The sequence below is a fragment of the Haematobia irritans genome, chromosome 2, assembly GCF_050003625.1.
Source record: "Haematobia irritans isolate KBUSLIRL chromosome 2, ASM5000362v1, whole genome shotgun sequence".
NCBI lineage: Eukaryota > Metazoa > Arthropoda > Insecta > Diptera > Muscidae > Haematobia > Haematobia irritans.
In genome coordinates, this window is record NC_134398.1 from 131,659,997 (window position 1) to 131,681,277 (window position 21,281).

General features: G+C 37.7%; 1 protein-coding gene across 2 annotated transcripts in view; it reads left to right on the forward strand.

The window, feature by feature from the left end:
• Positions 1–15,396, forward strand: part of dpy (fibrillin-like protein dumpy) — a 99,917-nt gene extending 84,521 nt beyond the window's left edge. For both annotated transcript variants that reach the window (XM_075296159.1, XM_075296160.1), the window contains 10 exons: positions 1,317–1,976; positions 2,045–2,653; positions 2,720–3,049; positions 3,143–4,843; positions 5,102–5,302; positions 6,383–6,577; positions 6,639–7,646; positions 7,719–10,949; positions 11,033–11,464; positions 12,759–15,396. In XM_075296159.1, coding sequence (XP_075152274.1) covers positions 1,317–1,976; positions 2,045–2,653; positions 2,720–3,049; positions 3,143–4,843; positions 5,102–5,302; positions 6,383–6,577; positions 6,639–7,646; positions 7,719–10,949; positions 11,033–11,464; positions 12,759–13,000 — 8,609 coding nt within the window. In that variant the 3' untranslated portion in view covers positions 13,001–15,396. The remainder of the gene's footprint in view (positions 1–1,316; positions 1,977–2,044; positions 2,654–2,719; positions 3,050–3,142; positions 4,844–5,101; positions 5,303–6,382; positions 6,578–6,638; positions 7,647–7,718; positions 10,950–11,032; positions 11,465–12,758) is intronic.
• The last annotated feature ends 5,885 nt before the right edge of the window (positions 15,397–21,281 follow it).

The window sequence follows — 21,281 nt, forward strand, 5'->3', positions numbered from 1 at the left end:
TAGGTCAGCCACCGCGTTGTCGTCCTGAGTGTATAAACAGTGCTGAATGCCCTTACAAACGGGCTTGTGTCAATCAAAAATGTATAGACCCCTGCCCTGGTGCATGTGGTAATCAAGCTGAGTGTCATGTCACATCTCATACAGCTATGTGTTATTGTCCCTCCGGTTTTGTGGGTGATCCATTTGTCCAATGTGTTCCTCAGCAAGATCCACCCAGAGAAGTTAGTGTTCCTTGTAGTCCCAGTCCATGTGGTAGTAACGCCTTGTGTAGGGCCCATAATGGAATGAGTCTGTGTCAATGTTTGCCAAATTACTTTGGTAATCCTTATGAAGCCTGTCGTCCAGAATGTCTACGCAATGCAGATTGTCCCTCGAACATGGCGTGTCGAAATGAAAAATGCCACGATCCATGTCCTGGAACATGTGGTCAAAATGCTCTCTGTCAAGTGGTTAACCATGTACCCAACTGTGTGTGTCTAAGGGGTTACAAGGGTAATCCCTATAGACAATGTGCTCGGCCTTTGGATGAACGTAAGAAAAACCATTAACTTTTAAAAGAAGACTTTTACCACCTGATAAATTCCTTAACAAAAGTTCCTTTGTTTTCCTAACAAATCATAATTATTGGGTATACCCGAAGAACCGTTAAATACCCACTCACAATGTAACGAAAAGCACGCTATGAAATCACCAAAAACCTATTTCATTGCAATGGCAGGAAAGGATGTTCCTCGGTTCCTTCCTATAACAATATGCTTATGGTTATGATAACCAAATATTGACCTAAACCAAGTGACCACAATATGCTACCCAATAATAATGCTAACTACTATGACCTTGTTTTGCTTCCTAATGACAGTGATAATCTTCTAAAATTTCGTCCATGAAGTAAATTGATCTCAATATTGCAGTAAATTGATCTCAATATGCTACCCAATAATATTTATTAATAGAATATCATAGCCCTGTTATATACCTACCTATTCTTGGCTTCCAAGATATATTCCTCCTGGCAATGTCCTTTAAATACCTCCTTACCACGGATATTCGAAAGATTCGCTTTAACTTTTAATTAAAACGATCTCTTTCCAGCGATTTAACCGATTTTACAGAAATAATCTCATCCTTTTTCTCACTCTGCGTTGTACATTTCACATCTCACCTCGAGTTACCTTTAAACGATGCTTACAATTTTATGCTTTAAGATTATTGAAATGCTTTGCTTTGCTTTACCACGCTTACTTAGAACTAAGTTTAAGCTTTAACCTCAACGGCAACTAATATGTCTTTCCTTTGAAAATCAAATAAAAATTTAGCCAAGCCTCCTGTATATGTGAATCCTTGCGATCCTTCGCCATGTGGTGCCAATGCCCAATGCCGTGAAGTAAATGGTCAAGCTGTTTGTTCCTGCCTCCCAGAGTTTATGGGTACTCCCCCTGCATGCCGTCCAGAATGTGTGGTCAGCTCTGAATGTCCCTCCGACAAAGCTTGTATAAAACAAAAGTGTCAAGATCCCTGCCCAGGAGCCTGTGGTATTAACGCTGAGTGTCATGTTCGCAGCCATAGCCCATTGTGTTCGTGCAAACCAGGCTATACCGGAGAAGCCTTTACTCGTTGTCTACCCATACCGGAACGTAAAAAGGATGAAATTCCACCACCTCCAGTAAATCCCTGCTTGCCATCCCCTTGTGGACCTTACTCCCAATGCCGAGAAGTGAATGGTATGGCCTCGTGCAGTTGCTTGCCCAATTATATTGGTGCAGCTCCCAATTGTAGACCAGAATGTACCATAAACTCCGAATGTGCCAGTAATCAAGCATGTATGAATGAAAAATGTCGCGACCCATGTCCAGGATCTTGTGGATTTGATGCTTTGTGTAATGTTATCAATCATACACCAAGTTGTTCATGTCCCAGTGGTTTCACTGGCGATCCATTCACCAGTTGTAGACTTTTACCACCACCGCCGCCCATAAGTATGTCCCTCGCTTGTGATACCATAAACAAAGATTGATATTATTTTTCCCTCTCGAAAAAATTACAGGACCCAAAGATCCCATAGATCCTTGCAATCCTTCGCCTTGTGGTTCAAATTCTATATGCCAAAATGGCAAATGTTCTTGCTTACCCGAATATCATGGTGATCCCTATGTGGGATGTCGCCCTGAATGTGTTCTCAATTCGGATTGTGCTCGCAATCGTGCTTGTGTTCGCAACAAATGTGTTGATCCCTGCCCTGGAACATGCGGCACTAATGCCCTATGTGATGTTATCAATCACATAGCCATGTGCCGCTGTCCTGAACGCATGACGGGCAATGCCTTTGTAGCATGTGAAACAGTACGGGATGTTGTGCCCAAGAATCCTTGCCAGCCTTCACCGTGTGGTCCCAATTCACAATGCTTGGAACGTAATGGCAATGCAATTTGTTCCTGTGTCACTGGTTATATGGGTAATCCACCCAATTGTCGTTTGGAATGTTATACCAGTTCTGATTGTTCGCCCATCCATGCATGTATCAATAACAAGTGTGTAGATCCATGCCCGGGTAAGTGTGGATTGAATGCGGAATGTCAAGCTGTACAACATCGTGCCCATTGTGAGTGCGTTCGTGGCTACGAAGGCAATCCCTACTCAGTTTGTAACAGAATAGGTAGGCCACTCCGAAATTCTATGTAAAGTTTAACGTGCTCTCTAATGAATGTGTCCGTCCTCTTAGAAATACGCCACGAGCCACCGCAAACACCCAAGGACCCTTGCAATCCCTCTCCATGTGGTCCCAACTCTCAATGTTCAGCGGTTAATGGTCAGGCAAAGTGTTCATGTTTGCCTGATTTCATAGGTCCAGCTCCCAATTGTCGCCCAGAATGTACTAGCAATGATGATTGTCCTAATAATCTGGCCTGTATCAATCAAAAATGTCGCGATCCCTGTCCAGGTTCTTGTGGATTTAATGCCAACTGTATTGTTACACTTCATATGGCTAATTGTCATTGTCCGGCTGGTATGACTGGCGATCCATTCCGAATGTGTTATGAGCGTAAAGAAAGTAAGGCATATAAAAATTTTGCGTTATATAGAGGTTATCCTTATATGTCTTATGCCCTTTAATTTCTTAAATATTTCCAATTCAAATTTTTAGTTTTACCACCCCAACGAGAGGAACCCAAGAATCCTTGCCAACCCTCACCATGTGGAAGCAATGCTGAGTGCAGAGTCCGTGGATCGGGCGCCACCTGTGAATGTATACGCGATTATATTGGCAATCCCTATGAAGGCTGTCGTCCAGAATGTGTAGGTAACTCCGAATGTCCAGCCAATCGTGCCTGTATACGCCAGAAATGTGCAGATCCTTGCCCTGGAACCTGTGGTGTCGAAGCTATCTGCTCAGTCAATAATCACATACCCATTTGTTCCTGCCCAAGCGGTTACACGGGAAATGCTTTCGTTCAATGCTCGCCAATTATTATACAAGAAATTCCTAAGGAAAATCGTGATCCTTGCTATCCCACACCATGTGGCCAGAATACAATATGCCGTATCCAAGGTAAGCAGGCCGTTTGTGAATGCTTACCCGGATTCTTTGGAAATCCTTATGGTCAAGAATGTAGACCAGAGTGTACACTCAGCTCAGATTGTGCCAAGAATAAGGCCTGTGTCAACAACAAATGTGTGGATCCTTGTCCCGGTGTCTGTGGTTATAATGCTGTATGCCAGACCGTCAATCACAATCCTATCTGCAGTTGTCCAACGCCATTGGTGGGTAACCCCATATTGGACTGCCATGAAGCTCCAAAACAACAAGAGCCTGTCGATCCTTGCAATCCATCACCATGTCGTACCAATGGTGTTTGTCGTGTACACAATGGTGTTGCCACTTGCTCCTATCCAGAGTGTCTTGTCAACGATGACTGTTCCCGTGATCGGGCCTGTGTTAACCAGAAATGCCGTGATCCTTGTATTAATGCTTGTGGTCTCAATGCCATCTGTACCAGTATCAATCATAAGGCCGTATGTACCTGCCCCTCTGGATTCATTGGCTCGCCTTACAATCACTGCCAGCAACAAGTGGATGTGGTGCCTGTGCCCAAACCTGAATGTGTATCCGACAATGACTGTAGCAACGATAAGGCTTGTGTCAACCAACAGTGTAAGAATCCTTGCGAGCTCGATAATATCTGTGGTCAAAATGCCCGCTGTCATGTCCAATTGCATAGACCTTTGTGTGTATGCAATGAAGGTTACACTGGTAATGCTTTCAACAACTGTTATCTTATTGGATGCCGTTCCGATGAGGAATGTCCTGCCACTGAAGCCTGTATCAATAAACAATGTACCGATCCTTGCCGCTACACGCAATGTGGAGCTCAAGCTGTATGTCGCTCGGACTACAATCATAAGGCCAGGTGTCACTGCCCTGAAGGTTATCGCGGTAATCCTTTGGTTCGTTGTGAACGTCCCGAATGTACCCGTGATGATCAATGTGCTTTCAATTTGGCCTGCCGCAATGAACGCTGCGAAGATCCTTGCAACTGTGGTCTCAATGCCCAATGCCGTGTCAATAATCACAGGGCCCAATGTAGATGTCCTCCCGGATATGTGGGCAACCCAGCCATAGGCTGTGACATTGAAGAAGCCAAGGTTGCACCTCAATGTACCATGGATGCTGATTGCAGCAGTAAATTGGCTTGCTTCAGTGGAGAATGTAAGAACCCATGTGTGGTTACAAAACCGTGTGGAGTCAATGCCGTATGCTCTGTGGTCGACACCTTACCATTGAGAACAATGATGTGTGAATGTGAACCTGGCTATGTGGGTGATGCGGATGTGGGTTGCCGTAAAGGTAAGTTGGACAATAGTTGAATATTGAATACCATAATTTGTGAATGCTAAAGATAACCCATTAAAAAGGATTTCAGATTTTCCTTTTTTGTTACAGCTTTACTTTATTTGTATGACTTTTCTTACAGTGTATATATTAGACACACTAATCTTTAACTTATCACTCTTTTAACGTGCACTTTGGCACATTTTATAAGGATCTATCTATCCAATAGTAACGAAGTAACAAGAAACTAATCCGATTTATATGATCCCACAGAACCTGTCCGTGACCAAGGATGTCGATCCAATGAAGAGTGTCCATCAACCGAAGCATGCCGCAGTGGTAATTGTGTCAATCCTTGCATTGATGGCTCACCATGTGCTCGTACTGCCGAATGTTTGGCTCAACAACATCGAGCCGTATGTACCTGTCCGCAAGGAACACAGGGTGATCCATTCGTCAACTGTTATCAACCACGTAAGTAGAAAATTGTAATGCAAAATGAAATTTTCAGGTTTTGTGGAATAAGAGACATAGACTTACTTAAAACCTTTGGAGCCATGGCTTCAATTCCAACTTCCCACTGTGGCCCTATGGTGTGCCTAAGGAGAGTAAAAACTGCAAACTAAATTGGAGGACTAAAAGGTTCAAATGTTATGGGCATTCACAGAAGAACCGTAAGCTTTCAATGAGTGTAACTTGTCCGATCTCAACTATGCCACCATGGTGCAATGTTAGGTTAGAATCATGGGTTCAATCCCAGTTTCGACCGAGCACCAAAAACTTGTTCAGTAGTGGATTTTAGCCTCTCAGTAATACTGGTGACATTTCCGGCAGTATTCTTAAGTGTTTTCACATAGTGTGAAATGATGTTCGGACTCGAAACCGGTACCATCCTGTGGATAGTCTAAGAGAGTCTAAAGAATAGCGGGCTAATACTATGTCTAACCTAACCTAATATATACATTAAATGTCTGAACCAAATTTGAAAATATAACTATTGCCGCGGGGAAACGGAAATGCCTTGGTGTAAGCGTAACAATTAGGATTACTAATTTGGGCGTTAGAAATATTAAACATCATGGGATAAAGGCTGTTACAGTGGGAAACGCCATTGGCTTGGGGAACCTGGTCATAGAGGAAAAGAGAGATCGATTAATCCCCAATAATTACCTTGTAATAAAATTCGAAGGAAATCAAGAAGGGTGTTAAAATTTCACAGGAGTGACTTACTCTACGCCCATACCATACACGTAGCTACTCAAATATTCATATGAAACTCCTAGTATTTCCTCTCTATGTTTCTCCTCTTTTACTCTTTCAAATATTACTAAAAGGCATTTACTGATTACCATCACTAAGACACATTATTATTACACAAGGCTAACGTTACGTTCGAGACCATGCTTTCTTCTAGAAACGGAAGTTAATCATCTCTGTTTCCCACTATGGCCCAAACATCCACTATGGCCTTTATGGTTAAAGGGATAATATTATCACAAAATTTTCAATTTTTGCCGCTTTCTAAGCTATCACACTTTCATTTCATTTTCACAGCTCAAGTCACTGCTGGTTGCACTCATGACTCTGAATGCCCACCTACGGCTGCTTGTATTAATAAGCGTTGTCAAGATCCTTGTGCTGAGGGTAATCCTTGTGCCGGTAATGCTGAATGCCGCGTTCTCAATAATCGTCCAATATGCTCCTGTCCATCTGGTTGGGGAGGTGATCCACAAGTTCAATGTTTCAAACGTAAGTACAAGATTTATTAATCTTTTATTCCAAACTTTTACCATCTCCTCCCATTTTACAGCTGAGTGTAAAATCAATGCCGATTGTCCTTATGACAAGGCTTGTATCAATGAAAATTGTGTTAATCCTTGTACCTATGGTACTATTCGTTGTGGAACCAATGCCGTATGTGAACCCCAAAATCATCAAGCCGTTTGTGTATGCCCAGCCGGTACCCAAGGTAATCCTTTCGTATCTTGCATCACGGGACATTGTCAATATAATGAAGATTGTGCCGATCATGAGGCATGCGATCGTTTGAACCGCGTTTGCCGTCCAGTTTGCGATGAGGATACATGCGCTGTTAATGCCATTTGTTTGGCTAGACGTCATCAACCGTTGTGCCAATGCCGTGCTGGTTTCACCGGCGATCCATATCAGGAATGCTCGGTACCCAAACAACCACCGACTTACAAACCCAAACCGGAATGTACCATGGATGCAGACTGTCCCTCTCAATTGGCTTGTATGCAACAGAAGTGCGCAAATCCTTGCGCCACACCGCATGTATGCACACCACGTCAAACGTGCACTGTTTTGGATACACTGCCATTGAGAACAATGATTTGTAAATGTCCCAGCGATACTATAACCGATAATTCTGGAAATTGTGTACCCATACGCCATGATATCTCCGTGGGATGCCAACACAACGATGAATGCGCAAACACTGAAGTGTGTCAAAGAGGAAACTGTATTGATGCCTGTCGCTTGGAAAGATGTGGTGTCAATGCTCAATGCTTGTCCAGAGATCATTATGCCCAATGCACATGTCCCAAGGGATACGAAGGAAATCCTCGAGTTGAGTGCCGTGGCATAGAATATGCCCAACCCAAGGTCCCAACATCTGTAGAATGTACCAACAATGATGACTGTCAGTACGATAAGACGTGCCGAAGCCAACACTGTATTAATCCTTGCGTAGGAAACCCATGTGGTCGTGGTGCTTATTGCCATGTGCAAAATCGCGAAGCTGTCTGCCGCTGCCCTCCGGGATACACTGGCGATGCAAGACAATCTTGTATACCACGTAAGTATTAAAATGGCGAAGACGGGAGCATTAAAACATAAAGACTAAATATTTTTCGTTTTTATACCATAGCTCGTGATGTTATTACAGTCGGATGCAAATCCAATTCGGACTGTCCTTCGACCGAGTCCTGTTTCAATGAGAAATGTGTCAATCCTTGTAACTGCGGTCCCAATGCCGAGTGTAAAGTCCGTAATCATCACCCCATATGCTACTGTAAACCTGGCTACTCAGGCAATGCCCAATACGGATGTGCCGTTATTGGTTGTCAATCGGACGACGAATGTTCCAGCAATCAACAATGTCTCAACAGAGAATGTGTTAATCCTTGTTTGGTCAGTGATCCTTGTGCTTTGAATGCTGAATGTTATGGCCGCAATCACAGAGCCACTTGCCGTTGTCCAGCCGGAATGCAAGGTGATCCATTTGTACGTTGTATACGTGTGGAATGTAACTCGGACTATGATTGTGCCTCTAACCAAGCTTGTGTAAGCAATATGTGCATCAATCCTTGTCGTGACCAGGATAACCCTTGTGCCCAGAATGCCTTATGCCAAGTTCTCCAACACAAGGCGGTTTGTAGATGTCCTGAAAATATGCCATTAGGCAATCCTTATGCCTATTGTGAGAGTAGACCTCAAGACCCGGTATGCCGTGATGATGGTGATTGCCCCAGCGGATTTGCTTGTATTGATGTAAAATGCCAGAATCCTTGTACCGAACTATCTCCATGTGCCCGCACAGCCCAGTGTAGCGTGTTGGACAGCGTCCCAGTGCGAACTATGGTATGCGAATGCCCGGCTTCCTTTGTTCCTGACTCTCGCGGAGAATGTAAACAAGTGGTATTACAAAGTCCACCTGGCTGTTCTTCGGACTCAGACTGTTCCGAACAGGAGGCTTGTATCAATAGACATTGTCGCAATCCTTGCAATTGTGGCACGAATGCTTTGTGTCAAGTCAGTAATCATCGTGCGATTTGCTCGTGTCTAGATGGATTTGAAGGAAATCCCTACACTTTGTGTCGTTCGATTGGATGCCGCGTCGATAGTGAATGTGATTCCGGCAAGGCCTGTGTTAATGGAAATTGCATTAACCCATGTTTGGTTAATGATCCTTGCGGCATCAATGCTGAATGTTATGTTCAATCGAATCGAGCAATGTGCAAATGTAAGAGCGGTTTCCGTGGCAATGCTTACGAAAGATGCCGTGTCATTGGCTGTCAATCCAACAACGACTGCCCTTCGGATAAGTACTGTTACAACGAACAATGTGTCAATCCTTGTGTATACCAGAATACCTGTTCGCCACGTGCTGAATGCCGAGCTCAAAATCACTTAGCCATATGTCGCTGTCCTACTGGATTCATTGGTAATCCATATGTGGACTGCTCACCTGAAATTCAGCCAACTTGCCGCTTGGATACTGACTGTCCATCCCGTTTGGCATGTATTAGCAGTGAATGCGTTGATCCATGCCTCGTCCTGGAACCATGCCATAGACCAGCCCAATGTGAAGTAACACCAACTGCTCCAGTACGAACAATGATTTGCGTATGCCCAGATGGCTATATTAGCAGTGGCAGCGGTACTTGCCAACCCACGAAGACTGTTATTGAAGTTGGTGGCTGTATTGCAGACTCTGATTGTCCAAACGACAAGTCATGTATTAATGGAGTGTGCCGCGATCCTTGCAATTGTGGCGTAAATGCCGAGTGTCGCATTAAGGATCACAAACCTGTCTGTACTTGTCGCCAAGGATATGAAGGAAATCCTGAATTTGAATGCTCTAAGGTTGAATGCTCCATCAATTCGGATTGTCCATCCACTCATAGCTGTCGCAATAATCTCTGTGTACCTGCTTGCCAAGGTGAACAATGTGGATTGAATGCCCAATGCTTGGCCATGAACCATCGTGCCGTATGCCAATGTATTGCTGGCTTCAGAGGCAATGCTCGTGTATCTTGCACTCCTCTCGGATGCAGAAGTGACAGTGAATGTCCGGCTGATAAGGCTTGTGTCAATGGAAAATGTGAAAATCCTTGCGAAACAACAGCGATCTGTGCCATTGATGAAGTATGTAAAGTCTATCAACATCGTCCACAATGCGCTTGTCCACCCGGCACTGTATCCCGTCCCAATGGATGTGAAGTTTTCCGTGACGTACCAATTTGCCAATACGATGGTGACTGTCCCAGTCAAACTGCCTGTATCAGAGGTGAATGCATCAATCCTTGCAATGCCACACAACCATGCGGTGTCAATGCCAAATGTAAAGTCTTGGACACTGTGCCAGTGAGAACCATGATCTGCGAATGTTTAGATGGCTACACAGGCAATGCTGCCGTGCAATGCGATAAACGTTCCTTGTGTGTCATCGAAAAGGGCTTTGTGCGTGACATTGATGGTCAATGTGTTTGCCCTCCAGGAACCGCGTTGGATATCTACGAATATTGTACACCATGTATTGCTGAGCAAGGCTTTAGGATAGATGAAACGGGTCACTGTGTTTGCGCCTTGGAGAGAGGCTTTGTCATAGATGAACGTGGTCATTGCATATGCCCCACAGATCATGGATACCGTCTGACTAATAGTGGCGAATGTATACCCGATGGCAAACCCGAATGTGAAACCAATGACGATTGTGCCGACAACCGTTATTGTCATGGTGAAACCAAGACCTGTGAAGATCCTTGCCTACTCAAGACTTGTGGAGTAAATGCTTTCTGTAATGCTATCAATCACCGAGCACAATGTCAATGTATTGCCGGCTATTCTGGTAATCCCGATTTAATATGTAACCACACCAACTTCCGTACTGATTTCCCTCGTCCTGATATGGTTGTATCATGTTTGGCCGATGGTGTTCAAGTGGAAATCCACATAACGGAACCGGCTTTCAATGGTGTCCTATATGTTAAGGGTCACAGCAAAGATGAAGAGTGTCGACGTGTTGTCAACCTTGCCGGTGAAACTGTGCCTCGAACAGAAATATTCCGTGTACACTTTGGAAGCTGTGGTATGCAAGCTGTCAAGGATGTTGCCAGTTTCGTTTTGGTTATCCAGAAACATCCTAAATTGGTTACATACAAAGCTCAAGCCTATAATATCAAATGTGTTTACCAGACAGGTGAAAAGAATGTTACGCTCGGCTTCAATGTATCTATGTTAACGACAGCTGGAACAATAGCGAATACTGGTCCACCGCCAATTTGTCAAATGAGAATCATAACTCATGAAGGTGAAGAGATTAATTCGGCTGAAATTGGTGATAATTTGAAATTGCAAGTGGATGTAGAACCAGCAAGTAAGTATTTTTTGTTTGTTCTCGAGGAATCGTCAAATTAATGAACCCCATGTAATGATGTTACTTTTCTTATTCATCCCCAGCAATTTATGGAGGCTTTGCTCGATCCTGTATAGCTAAGACTATGGAAGATAATGTCGAAAATGAATACATTGTTACCGACGAAAATGGTTGTGCCACTGATCCTTCCATATTCGGTGACTGGGAATATAATCCAGACACTAATAGTCTGTTGGCCAACTTCAATGCCTTCAAATTCCCCTCTTCCGATAATATACGCTTCCAATGTAATATACGTGTATGCTTTGGTAAATGTCAACCAGTTAATTGTCGTGGATATAATGCCTTTGGTCGTCGTAGACGTCGTTCCATAGCCGATAATTCTACAGATGATTCCACTGCCATAGCCACAAATACCGGAATGGAGGGTCAATTGCGTGAGGAGATAACCATATCATCAAATGCTATTTTGACCTTCGAGAAGAGAACAACAACGGGAGCTAATGATGCAAATAGTAAGTATTAAAGTGTATTTCTCTAAGACTACATAATAGATATCAGCATCAACTAAAGACCAGTACTATGTTCGGGTTTCGCATTTCAAATCATTTGAATTTCGCGGTTATTTTGTATACCATTCATCATAACTTTGTCATTCCGTTTGTAACATATCAAAATATTTGTCTCATACCCCATATTGTGGGTCTCGGTTAAATTCTGAGTCCGTCTGTTGAAATGACGCTAACTTTCGAACGAAACAAGCTATTAATTTGAGACTTGGTACAAATAGTTGTTATTAATGTAGATCGGATGGTATTGCAAATGGATATTGGACCATTTTTAGGTATAATCCCTTTATAAACTAATACCCAGACTTGACTACCGGAGCCCCTTGGAAGAGCAAATTTCATCCGATCCAGTTTAAATTTGATACGCAATGTTTGTATATGCCCCCTAACAACCATGTACAAATTGTGGAGTCGGAGTCTGAAGATTTTGCTGGAGTCGGAGTCGTAAAAATGTTGCTCGACTCCGAAACGTTAGGTTTATATTTTAAGTGCCTAGATTTTGTAGAAGTGTAAACAATTTTGTCAAATCGGTTCAGATTCAAATTCATTCATATGGGAATATAAACATTTATATAGCTCGCACCAAGTTTGAAGAATTTGAGATGGTATCTTTACTTGTTTATAAATACATATAGTGAAGACTGTTGGTATCTGCTCATATGTGATGGGTATTTAAATCATAATTTAATTTATTAAACATAGGTCCCACAGTGGTTAAATTAAAAAAGAGTTCAATTGACATCAAATGTGAAATTTAGATCTTTTTTGCATGCAGATATAAATTCGATAATTTATATCATTCCATTTATGTTTTTTTTTTATTTTATTTTTTAGTAAAATTGTGTACTATATGTGTATAAACTTTTTTCTCATTTTTAGTTCACGTCATAAAAGTAAGCAAAAAATTATTCAAATAAGGAACATTTAATCACATTGAGCAAAATTTAACTAAAATCAAAGTTAGCATTATAGCCCCCTTTTTGAGTACAGTGATCCTTTTTTCAACTCACCACTAAGCATTTTTGTTAGCAAAAAAATGAAATGACTAATAATAAGTAATGCGGCTTATAATAAAATATATAAAATATTGTTTTTGTTCGCCGTGGAAAAAGGTTTCGCACACTGCTACTCGTCATAGTTGTATTTACACTCTCCATCGAGTTCTTTCACAAATATTTAAATAGAACTTAATTTTAAATACATTTTTTATTTATGCATTTGTATTATTTACATTTTCCAGTTAAACCTGCTGCTCAAAGAGTTGAAGATATTTGCGTCTCTATGGTGGGTTTGATTATTGCCTTGGTAATCACTGCCCTTTTGGCCTTGGTCGCTGTAGCGGTAGCCGTTTCCTGCTGGCTAATGGCCTATAGAAGAAGACCCAAAACCTTGGCACCCCTACCCCATCCACCAGAGTTCCCAAATCCGTTGTTTACCAACCCAGAAGTAGTGCCAGAACCAACACCAGACTATCTATCGTAAGATATAGAAATTTAACAAAAACAAAAAAACGCATATTAAGACAACAAAAAAAATCTGAAAATACACACACACAATTTAGAAAACTAAGTATGAAAAGAAATACAAAAATGTTTGTAAACAACACCAAGTGCAAAAAGTTGTAAACTGATAAAAACAAAAACTAAGTTGGCTTTAAATTGAAAAGCATGCAAAGAACATGCAATGCTTTAAATAATTTGAAAAGAAAATTAAAAGTATTCTTAACCATTTGTTATAAAAGAGGAAAATTAAAAAAATATATATTTTTTTTTTTAATATAATAATGATGTAAATTTATGAAAGGAATAGCAAAAACATAGGATTTTTGCACATTTAAGAAAACTATTTCTTATAGAGTAGATGTAAATGAAACAGAAAAACAACTAACATGAGAATTTTAAATAGTTTTTAGTTCAGTCAGAGAACCTTATAACAAATTTCGAGGGAGAAAATATATTAAAAAATTAATAGGGTTGCCATTATTAAATATTCCATGTATAGAAAAGAATATGACAGTGAAGTTTATATTCATCATTTTCATTTGTATTACATTTAAATTAGCCAAATAATATTTTTGAGACAATTAACTTAATTTACACACACATATATTATTATTATATACTGCCAAAGTTATAAACCAACACTGCTTATAAGTTAAAAATATTTAAATGATGAAATATATTACGGCTAAATGATAATGGACCGTCCAGACACAAAACAAAGTGGCAACCCTCTCTTGGTTGAGGGTTTCAAAGATGTTTCATTGACCCAATAGAAACTATTTACAAATTCTCGTACTAACGACAACTTCTTCATTAGTCAAATTTTGTTTTTATAGTAGGCTCTTTTTCTTTTTGTAAAGCAAATGTATATAAGCAAGATCTGTTCTATTTTTGTTCTTAAAAGATATACAATAGTTATTTTACAAGACCACTGCCAATAGATCTATTTTTCCTCAGGCTCATCTAAAGGATACCAGCTCATGTTTTTATATGAAGGGGACCTCCTAAATGCCAAGAAATACTCAACAAGAAAGATTTTTGTCAGAGCCTAACTTCATATTCTTCGGCTCATGCTAGTTTTGTTTTTCCACAAATTCTTTTTGATAAGAATTTTCTCAAAGAAAAACCAAAAACACTTTTATCCTTTTTGTAAAAACCGAAATAAAATTTCATCACGCACACACACTCGTTTTTATAATTTCCAATCTGTAGCCCCCATTTATCTTTCTTGTCTAGGGTCAACAACTTTCAAGGAATCCCCCATACACATATAAAATAATACTTGGCTTCCAAACAAACACTTTCTTAAAGACATATAATCTGAAATTAAGGCATCTTTAAACCATTTCCTGATAATAAAGTTAGGTTTATGTATAGTTTTTTTTTTTAATTTTGATAGCTGACTAATGGAGGATTTGATTATAATTATTCTTTATATATAACTATTAACTTTTTTTTTAAATAATTGTTTTGTTTAATATTTAACGTAATAATAATATATTAAAAGAAATATAAAAATAGTATCGAAAATTTAGCAAACGGGGAAGATAAAAGTAAATTGGAGCTAGAAGTTATCCTAAAAGAAAACATTCTACAAATCTCCAATAATCATAAACATTTGGATTCAAGCCGTTTTCATAGATATTGCTTCAAGTATGGATTCGAAAAATTTCTCAAGCCTTTGTATTATTTTCTTTTCAAACATATCTAAAGGCTTCCCCCAAAAAATTATTAATTCAGGTCTTTACAGCTTCTAAATAACAAATATTTAGAATAAAAACAAAAAAAAATTGGCTTCCACTATTATGAATATTTAACCCATATTCAAGTATCCCTTTAAAAATAATTCTTATAAAAGATAACCTTTGAAATATACTTCTCATCTAAGCAGCGAAACTTTATGGAGATACTATAGTTCAAAGGTATATTTTTTATATAGAAACAACAAGCAAAATGGGGAAATCCACTACTAAATAAATAAATAATGGTATTTTCATACACAATGTATAGTCACTATTTTAAGTCAATTTTCCTAAAAACCCCATATATATATATTCTAAAGAAATATATATAAAGAAAAAATCCAAAACCTAAAAAAACAATTTTAAGATTAGCAACGAACGACTAAAACGTTTTTCATCTTTTAATGACTTATAGTTTATTTTTTTTTCATTTTCCTCCTTTTAAATCTCTGCCTTTACTTATAAAATGTATATATTAGTGTTTTTTTTTTTTATTTTATTATTTTCTAAGAAAAACGTTTTAGATTTTTTTATTTTAGCTATTTTATTCATAGATTTTATTTATCTTTGCTTTATCGTGTAACTCAATCTTTTTTGTTCTAATACAACAAAAAACGCTTTTTCTAAACCAAATTTCTGCCAGGGCTTTTTCTCCCTTCCTCTATAGCGATAATAGTATCTTAAAACATATCTTTATTTTGTCACAAAACAATAATAGCGTTTTAAATTTAAACATTTTTAATTAGAACTATAGATTTTTTAAATAATAGTTTTGAACTACTTTTACTTTTCTTCATTTTTTTTTCAAAAATCTTAATTTTATTTTAATTTATTTAATTTTTGTTTACTTTTTGCACTGGCGTTTTATTTTTCTATATTTATTTTTTATTTAAAACAGAAACTTTTATAAAAAACAACAAAAAATTTTGTATATTAAATAGTTAAATTTAATTTTAAAGAATGTATAAAAATCAAGATTATATATTAATATTATTAATAAAAATGCATAAATGAAAAACTAATATTACAAAAAAAAAATAAATAATAAAAATAAAAAATCAAACGGTTTTAATTTTTGAATTTATATGTATGTTTATACGAAAGTTCTGTCGGTACCGAATTGTAAGTACCCTCCATCAACAATTGCACACAATAAATGTTCTTGAATACTCTAGCCCATAACTCCTGAACTTATATTGCTAATTTTCAGCGTAGACATAAAAACGTGGCAATGTTATTAATATGTAGTCTGCATCACTCAAAGGTTGGTGATGCCTTTGAGTGATGCAGACTACATATTAATATTACAAGTTGAAAGATATATGGGGACATTACCAAAATCTGAAGTGATTTGGATCAAATTCGCTGAAAACGGGACTAAAATATAAAATTTTCTACCATATTTCCCCAAATCTGGGGTATATATATTTTTTTCCTAGGACATGCGTATGTAAATGTAATACGGGCGATGCCAAATAATAAGTGGTTATTTTGAAGTAGGATTTATCGTGGATCTGGTTTATCAAGGGATCTTCTTAAAATTTCGCGTAGCCGAATGTGAGTCTTGTAAACTTTGTAACATATAAGCCAAAATCAGATTTAGATATAGCTCTCATACACTGAAAAAACAGTGAACCCACCAGGAAGAAAAATTTCGGTTAATTTTAGAAAATTTTGAATATTTTTAGAAAATTTTAACTAAACAGTATAACAAACGCTGGCATCACGCCGATGTCATAAAAATAAGTAAATATTTTGCGACAAATTCAAGAAAATGTATTAGACATAATTAAGTTTTTTCACTTGTTAAAGAAAATTTTGTAGTTTGAAGGAAAAATTGGAGTTCCAAATTGGAAGAATGCCTTTAGTGACATACGAAGTTCATGATGAACGCATTTGTAGTAAAATTTACAAATTTTAAGAAATATTGAACTATTTTGTGGAAGACACGAATTTAGTTAATCTTTATACTTCATTTGTGTATATTTTTTCCTGGGTTTTAGTTAATTTAACTAACGTACACAAAAAATTATTAGAGTAGAGGAAACTTTCTCCAAACATAATAATTCCATGAACTAAAATAAAGTTAAATTGGCCTTAGTGAAATAGAGAGTTCATTTTTTTTTTTTGAGTGTATATATCTTTCGCTCCATATGCACTTATATGGATCCAAAAGACACCGTTTTACCCTGATTTGCTTCAAATTTTGAACAAGAAGTACAATTAAATGTCTTCAATTATGACAAATTTAGTCGGCATTTGTTCAGATTTAGATATAACTCTCATATATATCTTCCGCTCGATTTATATTCATATATACCAAAGAGGCCGCAGTTTTATATCGTTTTACGTGAAATTTAGCACATAAAAAATTGATATTCTAGTTATGCGTCCCATGCATATCTTCGACGAAGAATTAAGTAGTGTATTAAAAGCATATGGTCACCTAATATATATCAGTTACACGCAGAGAAGAAACATGATTGTCACGATCAAATTCAAGAGCAGAATAATATTATAGGAGCTATTTTTGCGGCGTTCATGTAACATTTTCACCTGCAACCATGTTGGTCCAGTTAACATAGTTCTAAGAAAAATAAAATTGTCCTCATATAAAATGTTATTATATTGATAAAAAAAAAAATTTGTTCGAATCAAAAGACAATGGTCACTATCTAAAATGTTATGGTATTCGTCAAAAATGTTTTTCTTCTAGTTAAAAGAACATGGTCACAACATAAAATGGTTTGATCTTTATGAAAAAACTTTTTTCGTTGTCGAAAAAAGGACACCACTTGAAAAAAACTAAATTAACTTTATTTATTTATAAACTAATTCCTTATTTATTTGTATTTATAATGTTGTGCAAGCACACATCACATATTTGTGCACATCCTATTTTGGTGCAATTTCAACAATAAGTAATCGTTCCATATTTACATAGTGTCCATCAAATGGACAAACGCAGAAATCATGCAACTGCAAATAAATGATACCTATAGCAAAATGCAGAACAACAGGTACATTTTTTCAATTACACTTCCCTTTTTGCGTATTCTCCGTCCACTCCAAGCAACAATCAACACACGACTGACGCGCAAAATGAAGGTGTGTACCTGCTCAATATTTTTATAAAATTCTTTTCGTTGTAAAAAAGGTAAAAAAATAAATGGTCACGAAAAAAATGTACATGGTCTTTATGACCATATATAACATACATGTTCTAGACATCCTATTAAAAAACCTTTACCCTGCAAAAAGGTGAATGAACACGTACATGATTTTCCCGATCATTTAATGGTCTCAAATTCTATCATTTAAATAATAGAACATGTTTGCCACCATATCTTTTCATACCCTCCACCATAGGATGGAGGTATATTAACTTTGTCATTCCGTTTGTAACACATCGAAATATTGCTCTAAGACCCCATAAAGTATATAAAGGGTGATTTGTTAAGAGCTTGATAACTTTTTTTTAAAAAAAAACGCATAAAATTTGCAAAATCTCATCGGTTCTTTATTTGAAACGTTAGATTGGTCCATGACATTTACTTTTTGAAGATAATTTCATTTAAATGTTGACCGCGGCTGCGTCTTAGGTGGTCCATTCGGAAAGTCCAATTTTGGGCAACTTTTTCGAGCATTTCGGCCGAAATAGCCCGAATTTCTTCGGAAATGTTGTCTTCCAAAGCTGGAATAGTTGCTGGCTTATTTCTGTAGACTTTAGACTTGACGTAGCCCCACAAAAAATAGTCTAAAGGCGTCAAATCGCATGATCTTGGTGGCCAACTTACCGGTCCATTTCTTGAGATGAATTGTTCTCCGAAGTTTTCCCTCAAAATGGCCATAGAATCGCGAGCTGTGTGGCATGTAGCGCCATCTTGTTGAAACCACATGTCAACCAAGTTCAGTTCTTCCATTTTTGGCAACAAAAAGTTTGTTAGCATCGAACGATAGCGATCGCCATTCACCGTAACGTTGCGTCCAACAGCATCTTTGAAAAAATACGGTCCAATGATTCCACCAGCGTACAAACCACACCAAACAGTGCATTTTTCGGGATGCATGGGCAGTTCTTGAACGGCTTCTGGTTGCTCTTCACTCCAAATGCGGCAATTTTGCTTATTTACGTAGCCATTCAACCAGAAATGAGCCTCATCGCTGAACAAAATTTGTCGATAAAAAAGCGGATTTTCTGCCAACTTTTCTAGGGCCCATTCACTGAAAATTCGACGTTGTGGCTCGTTAGTAAGTCTATTCATGATGAAATGTCAAAGCATACTGAGCATCTTTCTCTTTGACACCATGTCTGAAATCCCACGTGATCTGTCAAATACTAATGCATGAAAATCCTAACCTCAAAAGAATCACCCTTTATAACATATTCTGGGTCGTGGTGAAATTCTGAGTCGATCTAAGCATGTCCGTCCGTCTGTTGAAATCACGCTAACTTCCGAATGAAACAAGCTTTCGACTTGAAACTTGGCACAAGTAGTTGTTATTGATGTAGGTCGTCGGACGGTATTGCAAATGGGCCATATCGGACCCCCATATAAACCGACGCTCAGATTTGGCTTGCGGAGCCTCTTGGAGGATAAAAATTCATCCGAACCGGCTGAAATTTAGTACATGGTGTAAGTATATGGTCTCTAACAACTATGCAAAAATTGGTCCACATCGGTCCATAATTATATATAGCCCACATATAAACCGATCCCCCGATTTGGCTTGCGGAGCCTCTAAGAGAAGCAAATTTCATCCGATTCGGTTGAAATTTGGTACGTGGTGTTAGTATATGGTCTCTAACAACCATGGAAAAATTGGTCCATACCGGTCTTAATTATATATAACCCCCATTTAAACCGATCCCCAGATTTGACCTCCGGAGCTCTTGCAGGAACAAAATTCATTCGATCCGGTTGAAATTTGGTACGTGGTGAAATTTGGTACATTGCGCTAGTATAACATATGGCCGCTAACAATCATGCCAAAATTGGTCCATATCGGTCTATAGTTATATATAGCCAATCCCCAAAAATAATATACCAAAATTTTATTTCTATAGAAAGTTTTGTCAAAATTTTATTACTACACAGAAAAAAGTGAATAATTGAATCAAATACAAAAATTGTGAATTCAATTATTTTTGTATTTGATTTTCAGCTTATGACGAAAATTGTAAATCCAATTACCCAAATTGTAAGGTTGTCATAAAACTATTTTCAAATGAAGTAATATTTGCGTTGAGTATAAATGTAATTGGAATTTGTCAAAATATTCAAATGACATAGTACTCAATCCAAATACATTAGTATTTGAAGTATATAGTGTTTTCAATTACAGTCGTAATTGAACTGAGTACAATGTTTATAGAATTTTGTAACCTATACAATTAATATCGTAATTGTGTTTATTATGATGTTAATCAATACAATATTTGTACTATATAATCTATATTAATTTAAGAAAAGTATACAAATACACTCTGAAAAAAATTTTATGCATTTTATTATAAAAAAGTAATTCTGAAAATATGTATAATTGAAAATACAGCGAAGTACATGTTTGGTATAAAAATATAGAATATTCATTATAAACGACGTATTTAACAGGCTAACTCACAAAGTTTTTGAATTATCTGTACCACCTGCTGGAATTTCCCAAATCTTCCTCATTTATATCCTGCTCTTCTGTAATACAAACATCTATTCATTTCAAAGTTTCGAAAATATTTCAAAGTTTTACATGACTTTACCTTCTGTTGCTGGGAAGAAATCCTCGAAATCCCCGTTTTCGAAGTAAACACATTTCCCTCTAGGCCACATATTTTTGACAGTCGGCTTATATCCATTAATTGGGCAATTTGACGTGTACACGAACTAATTGCAAAAACAAAATAGAAAGAATGTAATTGTATATATATTCCAAAGCTTATTCGCAAGTAAAAGTTTGTGCTGTGATACTTTCGTCGTGATCCGGACTAATAGTCGAAGTCACGAGAATTCTCGTGAGTCTAAAAATTGTTGTGAACCGTTAATCGTATTTAAAAGTTCTGTTTGCGTGAACGTACATGAGTATTTCTTGAATGTGCTTGAGAGAGAGAAAGAATTCTACCAACACGTCACAGGTTAGACTCACAATGAAAATTTTCATTTTTACGAAGAGAATTCTTTTAGTGTAGTTTCCAAAAAACGCGCTTGACCAAAAAACTGGTATTTAGATAAATGTACTTACCTGCGATAAAAATACAATATGGTGCGCCAAAAATGTTGTAAATGTTAACATTTCGAATCGCGGTACCGATACCACGGTTTATTTGCGGGTAAATTCGACCATTTTCTTAAGAAGATTCTTAATAATAACAATAAATGACATTTTATTGTTTGTATTAATTTATTTTTCGTTACGTAGCAACATCATAAACAGTTTTATCAGGCAATTACGCATTATACTTAAATCAATAACTTTTATACTTGGTCCAATTGAACATAGTAATTGATGTGTTGTGAATTCAAT